This window comes from Hoplias malabaricus, chromosome 7 (assembly GCF_029633855.1).
Source record: "Hoplias malabaricus isolate fHopMal1 chromosome 7, fHopMal1.hap1, whole genome shotgun sequence".
Classification (NCBI taxonomy): Eukaryota; Metazoa; Chordata; class Actinopteri; order Characiformes; family Erythrinidae; genus Hoplias; species Hoplias malabaricus.
The window spans coordinates 24027754-24043318 of record NC_089806.1 but is presented as its reverse complement, the minus strand read 5'-3'; the positions used below and the strand labels follow the sequence as shown (position 1 = coordinate 24043318).

At 39.6% G+C, this 15565-nt stretch overlaps 1 protein-coding gene across 4 annotated transcripts in view; it reads left to right on the top strand.

The window, feature by feature from the left end:
• cracd (capping protein inhibiting regulator of actin dynamics) overlaps positions 1-15565 on the top strand; it is a 38419-nt gene that overhangs the window by 22032 nt on the left and 822 nt on the right. For 3 of the 4 annotated variants that reach the window (XM_066676714.1, XM_066676712.1, XM_066676711.1), the window contains exons 2-6: positions 4630-4798; positions 6795-6924; positions 7121-7282; positions 11364-11576; positions 12387-14778. In XM_066676714.1, the coding sequence (XP_066532811.1) occupies positions 6883-6924; positions 7121-7282; positions 11364-11576; positions 12387-14778 (2809 nt within the window). In that variant the 5' untranslated portion in view covers positions 4630-4798; positions 6795-6882. Of the gene's footprint in view, positions 1-4629; positions 4799-6794; positions 6925-7120; positions 7283-7597; positions 7690-11363; positions 11577-12386; positions 14779-15565 lie in introns of those variants that run through there. The other variant, XM_066676713.1, reaches the window with a different exon arrangement.

Sequence of the window (15565 nt, the reverse complement as noted above, 5' to 3'; positions counted from 1 at the left end):
TTTTCTTGTGAAATTCCCAATAAGTTTGGTGTGTCACATGACCCTCTTCCCATTGAAAAAATTAAAGTTGGATCCAAAATGGCAGCTATGGTCACCACCCATCTTGAAAAGTTTCCCCCTTCCCATACACTAATGTGCCACAAACAGGAAGTTAATATCACCAACTATTCCCATTTTATTAAGGTTTATCCATATAAATGGCCCACCCTGTAGTGTGAAGAGTCCTGAATGGTATAAATGTACCTTTGGTGTTATGGTAATGTGAGTTTGATTATAAAGGTGTAATGTTATAGTACTCAAGAGTTTAGTTTTTCTATTTTTGTAGCTTTGTTTTGAGGTGTATGGTCTGAGTATTGCTTTAGTGTGGTGGTCTTGAGAAAAATAGTCTGGGTACATTTGTTGTGTGGTCTTGCAAATAGTGGTTTAAGTATATGTTTATGTTGGTCTTGAGGATAATGGTCTGAGTATAGCTGTAATGTGGTGGTCCTGAGCTAAGTGGTCTGAGTATAGCTGTAATCTGGTGCTGAGGTTAACCGTCTATAGTTGTAGAGTGGTCTGTATATGGTCATAGTAGGGTCTTGAATAGGGTGTTCTGAGTAATCTGTGAATAGTAGTATGATATTGAGAGAGTGGAGATGGTAGTAGTGTGGTATTGAGTGTAGTGGTCTGAGTAGGGTTGTAAAGTGGACTTGAAGAGAGTGATAAAGACATACTGAGTAGCTGAGTGGTGCTGAGTGCTGCTCCTCTGGCAGAGTGGTGTCCAGTCCACTTACACGCCTCAGTGAGTGAGTACACCTACAGCACTGCATTGTGGGACATTGAGACTGGGCAGCAGCAGGCAACAACAAAGACAGAAAGAGAGAGACACACAGATATACAGCAATGTTGGGACACTTTGTCTTAACCAACAAAAAGACAAAGAAAATATTCAGTGTTTTCATGACAAACTTAATTTGAATTATTATATATAAAAAAATTTTGACATTTCTGCCTGCAAAAATTGGTGGGTTTACCACTGTGTCACATCAACCTTTCTTTTAGTTGTACCTTTTAAAATTTGAGAATTGAAGATGCTTGGCGATTGTCGTTGTCTGATTCTCGTTTTCATGATGCTCCATACATTAATATTAGCTGACAGATCTGGTCTTTCTGCAGACAGTCAAGTAAACATATTCTGTTTCTTCAAAGCCACACTGTTGTAGAATGTGTTGCATTATTGTCCTGTTCTGATTCTACCTTTTTTTTTTGTCCATCTCAGATGACTTCAGGCTTACAGAAACCAGCTGCATTTTTGTGCATAATTAATATATTTAGTTTATTAATAGCTTCCTCTTTGCATAATACAATTGCAGTTTGCATTTCATGATGCAGCAATTTATATTAACAAATGTTTTGTTTTTTATTGCAATATTTAGAATGTCCTTATTTTATTGCATTTTACATATAGAACTTTTTGGGAAATTAAATTTGTATAATTTGGTTTGTCAGTTAAAATGCACTGAAATAAAAGTCAAATAAAAGTTAAAGCCATTCAAGAATTACAGTTCTTATATAGTTGGAACACAATTTGCAAAATGTAAATGTTGTGATGTGAAAATCAGTTAAACTTAAAATTTAAATGAAAATATTACAAAGACAACATTTCAAATGTTTAAACAGAGAAAGTTAATTGTTTTTGAAAAATATTTGCCTATAATTTTTAATTATATCCCAGCAACATGTTCATAAAAAGTATAAATGAGGACATTTTTATCACAGTGTTTCATCACCTCTCCTTTTAACACCACTCTGAAAATTTTGGAACATGAGGAGGACAAATGCTGTAGTTTTGAATGTGAAATGTTTCCTATTCTTGTTATAGAATTTCAGCTGCTCCACAACTTAGGGTAATTTTTATAGTATTTTTTATTTTGTTTCAGTTGCATAGTCCCTCTCCTCTTTAACCCAGAGGATGTGGCATTTGTAACTTCCAAAAAGAAATTCAATTTTTTATTTGTCAGACCACAGGACACTTTTTCACTTCACCTCTGCACATAAATGAGATGAGACTCAGAGAAAGCAGTGGTTTTAATGCAGTGCCACCTTTGGGCCCAAATATCATACTGGTTTTGGGCATACAGAGATTGCTCCAGATACTCAGAAACATTTAATGTACTTTAGATGATGAAGTCCCCAGGTTCTATACTATTTTAAGTTGATAAACATTCTTCTTGCATTGTTTCACTATTCATCCAGGGTGGTGAACCCCTTCCCATTGTTCCTTCTGAAAGACTCTGCCTCTCAGAGATTCTGTTTTTAAACCCAATTACATCACTGACTCGGTGCCAATCATCACTTTTTTTTCTTTTTGGGCATTACACATTTTTACATTTTGTGCACTGCCCTTTTTTGGGGTCAATTATAAAGATCATAAATTATTAAAATTATGAAGATACCCCAGTCTTAAATTTTTAAATATTGTCTTTATGTTTGTTTTGGTTTCATGAGAGAAAAACAGAAGAAATACGGCTGATGGAATAATCAGTACTGCCCACTGCCTGACACCAAAAATAAAAACGATTGTAAGGATCAACAGTACATTACAGGCAAAGAAGGGCACATGATCCTAAACGGTTCTACTGTTGTCATTTTTCCACCATGGCTTTGTGCAGTAACACACTTAATGTGTAACCGTACACTGCTTTCCACTTTTAGCCTGTAACAGATCCTCCTCTGGTCCCCTAACAGCATTTATTCAGCCACTGGTATAGAGTGGCCCTGTAAACCCAGCTAGTAGATGCCTTGGGAGCGCCTACTAACATAGAGGAAGAGACAACACACACACAAGTGCACACACACTTGCTAAAATAGTATTTTGAACTAGATTCTTATCTCTGTACTTGGTGTTTATTGTTGAGATTAACTCTCAGCCAAGTGCAGACTTACCGAAATACCCTAATACAAGTCAAAGGTCTTTCTCTTATCTGTAATTTAGCATTGTAACATGGAAACATTCACACATAATGATTCAGCAGTGGTTGACTACATACGGAAAGGGGCTGCTCTTTCACAGGTGGTAGGTACTGTTTTATTTAAGTACTTTTAGATAGGTCTTTTGGTGGAGTGCCCATATTTTAAAAAACTTTTAAGTGCAATCATAATGTACTATTGATCACAAATCAAAATATCACCAGGGACTTAAGGGAAGGAAGTCAAGATATCGGTCTGATGTCTGTAAAAATGAAAGTAGCATTTGTAGAACTGTAAAATTAGGCATTTCAGCTGAAAATGTAACAACGAGTATAAAATGATGGACGGAAATTATACAACTTGCTTCCTGAAGACAAGGAGTGAATCAAGCAATTGAATATGATGTACTTTAATGTATTTTTTTTGTATTTAATTAGAATGGATGTTGGTAAATAATTGATTATTGTTAGCAGACTAGTTAGATATGACCTCAGAAAACCTGCAGCACTGTTCACGTTCATATCAGCCTGCATTTTTTTAAGGTTCCACAACCTTAGATGACTGCCATTGAAACATGGTTTCTTTTTATTTTAAGATAGCCAACACACCTAACCTTTACCCCTGCTCACACTCAGTCCTGAATGTCACAGTAAGAAAACATCCGTGCTTGTTATTTTAGGTGTTTACATAATGACCATATTTATGTTAAAACATAGTTAAAAAAAAAAAAAACACTTTTTTTTTAAATATGCTCAGCAATTTGATGAATTTTCTGTTTTAATCTTCTGTTTTATCTAAGGAAATGTAGTTATTCCAAATTTGTCACAACTCAAACAGGTCTTGAGATTCTAATTAGTTTGTGTAAAGGACCATACGGTTGTCCACTCATTGGAATATTAGATGAAAGACTGATGAGAGTTTTCTGTCAAATGAACGTGTTAGCAGATAGTTAAAGGAAGAAAGTGGTGGATGCAGAATTATGAAGGGACTATGTGATCAAATATTTGTAGACATCTGTTCAACAAATATTACTACTTCTGTAAAGCTGCTTTGTGAAAACATCAGTTATAAAAAGGACTATACAAATAAAATTTGTATTGATTTGATCTGATTTCCTTTCAGGTGAAGTATTTTAACTGGGGTTTTTTCTACTTTGCATTGTGGGGAGTTGATTAAAGTCTGACACACAAGCATAAGGGGCGTCTAGTATTAATATTGCGTGATTAGATATGGATCACAAACAACAATCCAGTTCATCCCAAAATTTTAAAAGGACTTTATATTCATCTGGTGTATGCTTGAGCTTGGGGCATTGTGATCTTAAGATCAGGTACAGCTGCCCTACATCATTTCAATCAGTTGGTAATGCTTCTCTACTCAGATTGTAATAGACAATCTGCATCAGTAGCATTCACAGTAAGCTAGCAGAAATAACTAAATAAATGAGCTGTCTACAAACTTATATAGGGCTAATCCTTCCTCAGTGCATTAGTTATAGAACTAAATGAAACAATCATGAAAATGCTGGTTTTATGATAATCTGTTCATAAAAGCATTCATTGAATGTGTCCTAATAGGTTCTTGTAAACACATTAACACATGCACAGAACTATCACATGTCACAGGATAACAAGGCTATCTGCATTTAGCAGGTGTTAATGTCTTTGTTTTCTCTTGTAGACCGGCGAAGGCAGGGCAAATTCCAGCCATTCCGACGCTTGTTTGGGAAGAAGAAGAGGAGGGAGACAGAGCAAACATTTGAGGAAACTGAACTTAAACCAAGCCATTCCACCGGTGACGTGTGCAATGGGGTGGCTTCAGGCCATGAAGAGACCAATCAGCATCTGAGGTGACTTGCTCATGATTTATTTGAAAAATATATGGTTCAATTTGACCTCAGCAACACATTTAAAAAAAACTTGGTTGGGGCAACTATATTGAAGTTTTTTTTTTAAAGGAGGTTCATTGGTAATAAGTCTGTGACATGATTGGGTTTAAAAAGACCAACTTCAAAAGACCAGTGGAAAAGAATTGTGAAAAATATCATGTTTGGCAGCTTAAAATAGCAAAGAACCTGGTGCTTACTTCATCTAAACACCTTAGAATTTGGACAAATCACTGTATGGAAGGGACAAGGCCCAAAACTAGTATTGATTGATTTGATTTTCAGGCCTTCAGATGTCAGGGCAACACAGTTTTTCCCGCATCCAAAAATGCAAATGAAAACTTTATCATGCAAAGAAAAATTAATATGAAGAGGATCCAGGAGTCCTGCCACTTTTTCTGGGCACAGGCCCAGTTAAGATGGACTGAAGCAAAGAGGAAAAGTGTTCTGTGGTCCAATGAATCAATGGCATGTGTTGCATTAATGCACGTGGCACTGGTGTCTTGCACATATTTGAAAACACTGTTAATGCTGAACAATACATACAGGTTTTGGAACATTCTGCTGCCATTTGGACCTTGTCTTTTTTACTGAAATATGATATACTATATATAAATACTGTAACAGAGCTCTGAAAGCAGTTGAAATCCTGCATCCAGCAAGTATGGGAAAACAATACTATCAATAGATATCCTCAGTTCCCGAGTGTTGTTAAAAGGTGAGTGATAAACCTGCCTGTTGTAAAATTATTGTTACCATGTATGGTAAGCCTAGAACCTTTTATTATGCAAGGAGAAAGCCATATGTGAATTTTATGCAGAACTCCTAACACATTTTCTGGGCCCAGGCTTATTTCTTAAAATTCAAAAGACAGTAGAACTTGGTCAGAGTAGTGTTTCAGCTTGTTTTCATAAACAAATGTATGTTGTGTTTTCCATGCTATTGGCGAAAGGGACTATTCTGATTGTTATCAGCGCTAGGTGAAAAGCCAATATCCTTCATGGTATGTGGGGGTGCACCAGTGACCACGGCATGGTTGACTTGAAAATGTGGTAAGTTTCCATTGATGTGGAAGCAAACACTGGGTGTTTAGAGAGACATATGCTGCTACCAATATGATGTCTTTTCCTGGGAAGTCCATTGTTATTTCAGCAAGAAAACGTTAGGTCACTTTCTGTACTTGATACAGACCTGTCTGCAGTCCAGATTTATTTATTATGGGGCATCATGAAGAGGAGTATCAAAAAATAGCAACCACAGACTGTGGAGTAGCTGAAGTCTTGTATCATGACATTCATTCATTAATTCATTCATTGTCTGTAACTACTTATCCAGTTCAGGGTCGCATGGGTTTGGAGCCTACCCGGAATCACTGGGCACAGGGTGGGAACACACCCTGGAGGGGGCGCCAGTTCTTCACAGGGCGACACATACTCACACATTTACACTTATGGACATCTTTGAGTAGCCAATCCACCTGTCAACATGTTTTTGAAACCCACGATGACAACACATCAAACTCCTCACAGACAGTCACCTGGAGTGCGGATCAAACACACAACCCCAGAACCCTGGAGCTGTGTGACATCAACACTAACTGTTGTGCCACTGTACCACCGGTATCAAGACAGAATAGGCAAAAATTCCACTAGCAAAATTTTAGCAGTTGGTATCCTCAGTTCCCAATGTCCTCTGTCCCAAATTTTTATACAAATGTGTTGCAGTTGTCAAATTCTAAATGTGTTTATATTTACAAAATACAATCTATTGGAAATAGATTGGAAATAATTTCTTTGTGCTTTTGTCTGTTAAAATAAAATTAACAAATCATAGATTCTTGTTTTTGTTGGAATATACAGTCACCCACTTTTCTGGAAATGGGCTTTGTAAAAATCATTTGAAATCTAGGACCATGTACAGCTATTGCCCTCAACATAATTTGTCATCTGTGTGAACACAGAGAGTTAAATTCCCTGGGGTCTCGCGCTTTTTCACACGAGAGCGTCTTTATCCCTGAGGATTCTGAGAAGCTGTGCTTGGAGCAGACAATGTCTCAGGAGAACGTCTCAGACAAAGTGAGAAACCTTCAAGTGAGTATGTGTAATAAGTGCATGTCCAGATAATTCCAGGCATATTTATTGTCTCCCATTCAGAAAGGTAGAATAAATAGGTACAGCATATCAACAAAAGAAGCAATGCAAGAAAAACATTACCAATAAAACTCTTCCTCCATTTACCTAATTTCTTTTAACTTAAACTTCTTCCCTGATATCTTCAATCCCACAGAGACAGATAGCGCACAATATAAAGTTTGGTCAGAAGCCCCAATCAATGAGGAAGAGCGAGGGAGATGAAGGTAGCTCAGATGAAGATGATGTACCAAGAAGTCCACTCCGTGTCCAGGCACAGGTAGAGGCTGAACCAGAGGATGCCAAGGCCCGGGAAACAGTAAGAACAAAACCTTTAAATATTTGTGAAATTTCATGGTTCATCTTAATGTCTGTTTTGTCATGTTAGAAAAAACATAGTTAAATTCCTACCTCCCAGGTCTAAACTGATAGACTGATAGATCTTTATTTTCAACCATTGCTATTAGTCATTTTACCAATTGTTCATGATGTAAAGAGCTCCTGGTTATATCACACTGTGTTGTCCTAACTTCAATATTACATTTCTTCTACAAATACGTATATTTTGTTTTCAGTGAAATTAGAAAATACATTAAAAGAACAGACATTGGTTATGTTCTTTTATCTTACACAGTTCTATAATGAAAGATTACAAATATGCACCTCTCATTCTGGAGAAGAGAATTGTATGTACCTTTAGGGAACACCACTGTTGTACCTTTAAAGGTATGTTTACAAAGTTTGTACCTTTAGTGACCAATAATGTACCTCTACTGTACATTTTTTTAGTGTGTTCTCCTGCCCACCTCATTTCTTGTTTCTTCTCATATGTTATTGATTCTCAAAGATTATACACACAATATTGGATAATATACACCAATAAGTTATTACACAACAACCGCATGCCTATTATAGCTACCAAAACAGCACTGATCCATTGAGGCTTGGAATCAACAAGACCTCTTAAGGTGTCCTGTGATATCTGCTACAAAGACAATCTAGCAGGTCGTTTGTCTTGTAAGCTGCGATATGGGGGGCCTTCATGGATTGGACTTGTTTTTCCCATAGGTGCTTGATTGGATTAAGATCAATTTGGAGAAATTTAGAGGTGAAGCAAAAACCTTGAACTCCTTGTCATGTTCCTAAAGCTAGTCCTGAACAAAAGAATGTGTCAGGGCGCATTATTCTGCTGAAAGATGATGCCTAGAAGAGATGTACTTGGTTTGTGGCAGTGTTTAGTTAGGTGAAATGTGTCAAAGTAAGTCACACAAAAATGTCAGGACCCAATACAGCTCAGTAAAACATTGCCCAGAGCATGAAGCAGCCTCCTTTGGTTTACTTTATTCCCATAGTGTATCCTGCAGCATTTTCTTCCCCAGGTAAGTGACACAAACACTGTCAAGCTGATGATATATATATATCAGATTTTTTCACACTGGGCCACCTTTTTCCATTGCTCCCCTGTCCAGGTCTGCTGCTCAAGTGACCAAAGTATGTGCTTTTGACAGTGGACAGGAGTCAAAATGAGCACTCTGACAGGCCTGCAGCTATGTAACATATGGTTTTTTAGATGACTGTTTTGAAGATGCTCTGACTAGGGCTGTCGCGGTGAAAGAATTTTCCATGCAGTGTTTTAACAGGGTTCAAAACTGCGATATGCAATATTATTGCCCCAATGACTTAATTAATCCTGATTCTCGTGCTACACTTCCAATTGTCACATAGAACCAGCATGAGTTACTTTTGAGGCATCTCCATGACTCTGTGCTGGAGGAGGCAGTTGGCCTGGATTATAGGTAGCTAGATGAGATCTAAATTTTCGGATTTCCCTGTTTCACAGGACCTTTCTTGTACAGATTTTGCATATTGCGTCCAAATTGCTTGACTCTCACTTTTCATTTGGTTGAAAGCTGAAATGCTCCCAACCTGTCAAAGTTTTATTTGGTTTTGTGACTAGGTTTGCTGCCAATATGTCCATTATGTAAAACGAAGACTGACACTCAGCCATGTTTATTTCTTTTAATATGATGATTATAACTGATAACTAATGAAAACCCCAAATTCAGTATCTCAGAAAATTAGAATATTGTGAAAAGGTTCAGTGTTGAAGACACCTGGTGCCACACTCTAATCACTCTAATTAACTCAAAACACCTGCAAAGGCCTTTAAATGGTCTCTCAGTCTAGTTCTTTAGGCTACACAATCATGGGGAAGACTGCTGACTTGACAGTTGTCCAAAAGATGACCATTGACACCTTACACAAGCAGGGCAAGTCACAAAAGGTCATTGCTAAAGACGCTGGCTGTTCACAGAGCTCTGTGTCCAAGCACATTAATAGAGAGACGAAAAGAAGAAAAAGATGTGGTAGAAAAAAGTGTACAAGCAATAGGAATAATCCTGAAGAGGATTGTGAAACAAAACCTATTCAAAAATGTGGGGGAGATTAACAAAGAGTTTACTGCAGCTGGAGTCAATGCTTCAAGAGCCACCATGCACAAATTTATGCAAGACATGGGTTTCAGCTGTCGCATTCCTTATGTCAAGCCACTCTTGAACAAGAGACAGCGTCAGAAGTGTCTCGCTTCCAAAAAAGGACTGGAATGCTGTTTAGTGGTCCAAAGTCACCGTCTCTGATGAAAGTAAACTTTGCATTTCCTTTGGAAATCAAGGTCCCAGAGTCTGGAGGAAGACAGGAGAGGCACAGAATCCACTTTGCTTGAGGTCCAGTGTAAAGTTTCCACAGTCATTGATGGTTTGGGGTGCCATTTCATCTGCCGGTGTTGATCCACTGTGTTTTCTGAGGTCCAAGGTCAAAGCAGCCATCTACCAGGCTGTTTTAGAGCACTTCATGCTTCCTGCTGCTGACCAACTTTATTGAGATGCAGATTTCATTTTCCAACAGGACCTGTACACAGTGCCAAAACTACAAAGTATCTGGTTTACCATGGTATCCCTGTTCTTAATTGGCCAGCAAACTCTCCTGACCCCATAGAAAATCTATGTGAAGAGGAAGTATTGTGAAGAGGATGAAGCAATATGCCAGACCCAACAATGCAGAAGAACTGAAGGCCACTATCAGAGCAACCTGGGCTCTCATAACACCTGAGCAGTGCCACAGACTGATCGACTTCATGCCACGCTGCACTGCTGCAGTAATTCAGGCAAAAGGTGCCCCAACTAAGCATTGAGTGCTGTACATACACATACTTTTCATATTCATACTTTTCAGTTGGCCAGCATTTCTAAAAATCCTTTTTTTTGTATTGGTCTTTAGAAATATTCTAATTTTCTGAGATACTGAATTTGGAGTTTTCATTAGTTGTCAGTTGTAAACATCAAATTTAAAGGAAAAAATACTTGAAATATAGTATGTGTGTAATGAATGAGTATATTATACAAGTTTCACTTTTTGAATGGAATTACTGAAATAAATCAACTTTTTCATGATATTCAAATTTTATGACCAGTACCTGTATACACTGCAGTGGTGACAGTTCTTGTCATTCCTTGCGGTTGGCTGCTTAGCCACTGCTTAGTGCAGTATTAAGATATTGCGGTTATTGCGACAGTCCTAGCTCTGACCAAGTCATCTAGTCATCACAGTTTGGCCCTTGGCCCCACTAGACCTTGACAAAGTCACTTGCCCATTGTTCCTTGTTCTGACACATCAGCTTCAAGAAATCACTATCATTTGCTTTGTAATACATGCCACCTGTTCACAGGTGCCACTATTTGAGATAAATTACTATGAATGGTTTTAATATTGTGGTAGATCAGTAAATGAGCTCTTTTCCAAGTGACGGGCTTATAATTTTGACAACAAATGTTTTTATTTTGAGAACAAATGTTTTTACACAGTGGTGCAGCAGGTAGTGTCGCAGTCACACAGCTCCAGGGACCTGGATGTTGTGGGTTCAAGTTACGCTTCGGGTGACTGTCTGTGAGGAGTTTGGTGTGTTCTCCCCGTGTCCACATGGGTTTCCTCCGGGTGCTCCGGTTTCCTCCCATGGTCCAAAAGCACACATTGATGGGTGGATTGGCAACTCAAAGTGTCCATATGTGTGAGTGTGTCGCCCTATGAAGGACTAGTGCCCTCTCCAGGATGTGATCCCGCCTTGCACCCAGTGGGCACTGAGGATGTTTGGCAGCTTACTGCTGTTGTGTGTTTACAGCCCCTAGCGCATGTGAAGAATTGCTTACTAGTGTGTTTGTGTTCACAACCATTGATTGGTTAAATGCAGATAAACAATTTCCCTGAGGGTATTTGTAAAGGTGACACTTCTTTTTCTACTTCTTCAAGAGGAAAGTTAGGTTTTCCATAATTTGATCTCATCTAATCTATAAAACTGATTGTATATTATGCATCCTTATACTTGCTCTTTTTCTATTTTTAATCAGGTCTCCTCTATTACCCATGATGTCACTCAACATAAGACTCCTGTAAAATCTCCCCGCACCAAGCGTCCACCTCCCCCTGGCACAATTGAATCAATTAACCTGGATGATGTTCCACAGTCAGGCCCATGCTTGGACAACACTGCTGCGAAACATAAACTATCTGTCAAACCAAAAAACCAGCGAGTCTCTCGCAAGCACCGTCGGTTCACACAGGTGTGTAATAAAATGCTCTTCATATAGGTTTACGGCCACACAGAATTTAGGAACATCTTTTTCACATTCATTAACTATGAAAACCAGTGCCTTTTCTTAATACTGTTTCCATTCCAGTGCAGACAACACCCAGTTTTACTTAACTGCTGACCCAGAGAGCACTGTCTTTTAATACCCTCAGGCTGCATAGCTAATACTCTTAACTGCATGAACAGAAGCTTCTTTAAACCTAATGAAGATAAAGCAGAAATTCTACTGGTTGGGAGCAATACAAACAGAAAATTAAAAGAAAATTGTTAAGTCTTGTCACCCAAGATAAACCAGTGGTGAGGAACATTGCTTGTCTTAGACCATCTTTTAGCGTGCATGAGGTAAGAAACTGACTCATATTTTTATTTTTACACAAATTGGGCTGCCAGAAACGATGATTGATATACTGCAACTTGTCCAGAATGGTATGGGTGTTAACAGAAACACATAAGTGAGAACACATCATACCAATTCCAGCATCATTAAAGCATTAAATGGATGAGAGTTTGCTTAAGGCACCTAAAGTTAAGAGAAGTGAAGAAACAGCATAAATAAAAAAAAACTTAGCAATTGATATTAGACAGGCCATATCAGTACAAAATTTAAAAAGCTATTGAAAACATATATAAACCTCTCTTGAATTTACTACCTTTTTTTAAATGCATAATTGTATTTGTCACAGGGGTTTACCTGCCTTTTTTAATGTTATAAAGCATATTTGACTTGCATTTATGTTTGAAAGGTGCTATAAAAATATTATTATTATCTTATTTAATATAGGAGCTTCTAGAGGTTGATATCTCTGCAGCATTGCAAGAAGAGGCAGATGTGCAGAAATTCATGGATGAACCAAGAGTCTGGAAAGAAGAGTATGCAAGAAGCCCTAGAGCCAGAGATGACCATGAGCAGCCTGAAAAATCCAAGAAGCAGCGACTTCAGGAAGAGGAACAGGAACGCTTGTGTCTTCAGAGGAAGCAACAGCATGAGGAACAGAGAAGGAAGGAGGAAGAGAGGAGGGCTGAGGAACTGAGGCTAGAAGCAGAGAGAAGGCGTAGGTTACTAGAAGAAGAATGCATGCGAAGGGAGGAAGAGGAGAGACGACAGTGGGAAGAAGAGAGGAGAAGGATCGAAGAAGAGGAAAGAAAGAGGAGGCTGGAGGAGCAACGATTGAGAGAGGAGGAAAAGAAGAAACAACAGGAGGAAGAAGAAAGAAAGATGAGAGAAGAGGAGGCAAGAAGGAGAGCTGAGGAGGAAAGAAGGCAGCAGGAACTCGAGGCAGAACGAGTTCACCTTCATATGGAGGAGGAAAAGAGAAAGAAAGAGGCAGAGGCCCAGAGAAGAAGAAAGGAAGAAGAGGAGGCAGAGAAACAAAGGCTTAAGGCATTAGAGGAGCTACGACGTAGAGAGGAGGAAGAGCGTCTCCTTGAGGAACAAAGACAGAGACAAGAAGAGGAGGCTGAGAAGAAAAGATTGGCAGAAGAAAATAAAAGGAAGGAAGAGGAGGATAGAAAAAGGCAGCAGGAGGAGGAGAGAGCTGCTGAAGAAGCATTCAGAGCTTCGGATCCAGAGTGGAAAAGAAAAGCAGAGGAGCTGCGATGGAGGGAGATGGAAGAAAGGCAAAGACCATTCACTTTCAAAGTATCCTCAGGAGAGAAACAAATCCTTTTCCAGAAAGTTAACCTCACCCCGGTCTCCCCTGTACATGGCCAGCAAGGGGACACAGCTGAAGAAACCAAGGACATTGCTCCAGGGGCAGCTGATTCACCAACATTGTCTTCTTCGCTCTACGTCCCTCACACTGCTATCTTAGTGACTGGTGCACAGCTGTGTGGAACTGCAGTAAATCTTGATCAGATAAAGGATTCTGCCTGTAAGTCACTGCTTGGTCTGTCTGAGGACAAAAAAGCCATGGGCACACCACCGGTAAAAAGCAAGACATCACCAGATCGCAAATCTGGGAAAACAAAATCTCTGAATGAATCATCTTTATCTACAGACCAGTCCAGTGCTGCTGTCCTTGCAGAATGGGCCAGTATTCGGTCCAAGATTTTTAAAGGTGCTGAAGATGGAAAATACCAGGAATACCCAGATCAGAACCGTAAGCAGACACAAAGTCGAACAACAAGCGAGGACTTGAACGATCCACCATTCTATCATGCCAATCTCAGGAAGACCATGTCAGCAAGCGCCAAGTTTTCCATCACCCCAGCCAGAAAGAAGTTTGCTGACTCCAATAGGAATTCTGAAGTCTTTAGTCAAGATGACCAAGAAGGAGGGAAGGACGAAAACCAGTCTCCAGACTCATCAGCCAGCCAGCCTCTCCATTCAACTTCCCCAGTTGCCAAGGCTCAAAGCAAGATTGGAAAGACAGTCCGCATCTCAGACAGTGCAGAAGAATGCAAGTTTGCCAAAGACCTCCCTTCCTTCTTGGTTCCCAGCCCGCCACATGGATCTCCCAAATCTCAGAGATCTGAAACTGTCCCCACCAGCCCAATCAAGGCTGACATCATGGACTCAAGTGGCGATGGGGATCAGAGGGACCAGAGTGATGAAAGACCCTCACCATTTGGGATCAAGCTTAGAAGGACCAATTACTCCCTTCGTTTTCATAGCGAGCAATCTATTGAGAAGAGGAAGAAAAGATACAGTGCAGGAGATAGTTTTGAAGGGGTCCCTGTGCCTCTTACTTCCACTGACCAGGACTTGGATTCCTCTGCTTTATCGGAAAAGACCAGTCTCACGTCTCCACTTCGAGAGACTGATGGAGTCAAACCGGAAACAATCTCCAGTTTAGAGTCTCGCTCCAAGACTAGCAGAAATATACTGCCCTCAATGAGTAATGAATGTGAAAAGCTTGTCAAGCCCCCACTTTACCAGAAACCTGCCACAAATCCAAAAAAATCTGAAGGTGCCACACCTCCACCATCTCCACTACCTAAACATGGTATAAAGACTTCTGCAGATATACCTTCCCAGAAAACAGGAGGGCTAGTATTAGTAACTCCTGAAGAGTCCAGTGATCGTAAGGATGACACCTCAGAATCTTCACAAAGCCAGAAGAGTGTGAGTATCCAGGGAGATGACGAGCCAAAAGAGAAAAAATCTTTCTTTCCTTCCATCAGCATCCCCTGGAGGGAGAAAACCGACCGGAGGACTGAGCTCATCAGAAAGGGTCAGTAATACCTTAGTTTTTACAAGTACAAGTACACGCCACACTCATATTCAACTTAACAAAATGATAATTCTACAATAGAGCATTATTCTGAACAGAGATGTTCTGAAACTGAAGTTTGGAACACATTCTGTCAAAAAAATATATTATTATTATTATTATTATCGTTACACTTATATAGCGCCTTTCTAGACACCCAAGGACGCTTTACAATCTACACTGCTCAGAACGCTCAATTCACACACACACACACTGGCGAGAAGCGGCAGCCAAACGCGCACAGCGTACTCTCAACCAGAAACGACTGTCCACCTGGAGGACTGCATCGGGTTTAACCCAGGACAGAGCGCCAATCCATATCTGGGCTCACACATACAGACATTCATTCACACACCAGGACAGTTATTAGAGAAGCCAATTCACCTACCCTCCATGTTTTTGGACTGTGGGAGGAAACCGGAGCCCCCGGAGGAAACCCACGCAGACACGGGGAGAACATGGAAACTCCACCCAGATGGGACTTGAACCCAAGATCCCAGCGCTGGGAGGTGAACGTGCTAACCACCAAGCCACCGTGCCGCCCAATATATATAACGGACTCCAATACAAGATGACAACAATTCACTTATTCTCCTCCATATTCTGGTGAAAAGCTAGATTAACAGCATGATATACCTTCATGTACATTGTCTCATCCATAGATTTTATTATACACAACTCATCATTAATGTAATCATATCAATGCTCTGTCGTTCTATTTCTCCCAAAGTAGATAATTTTGTGTTCA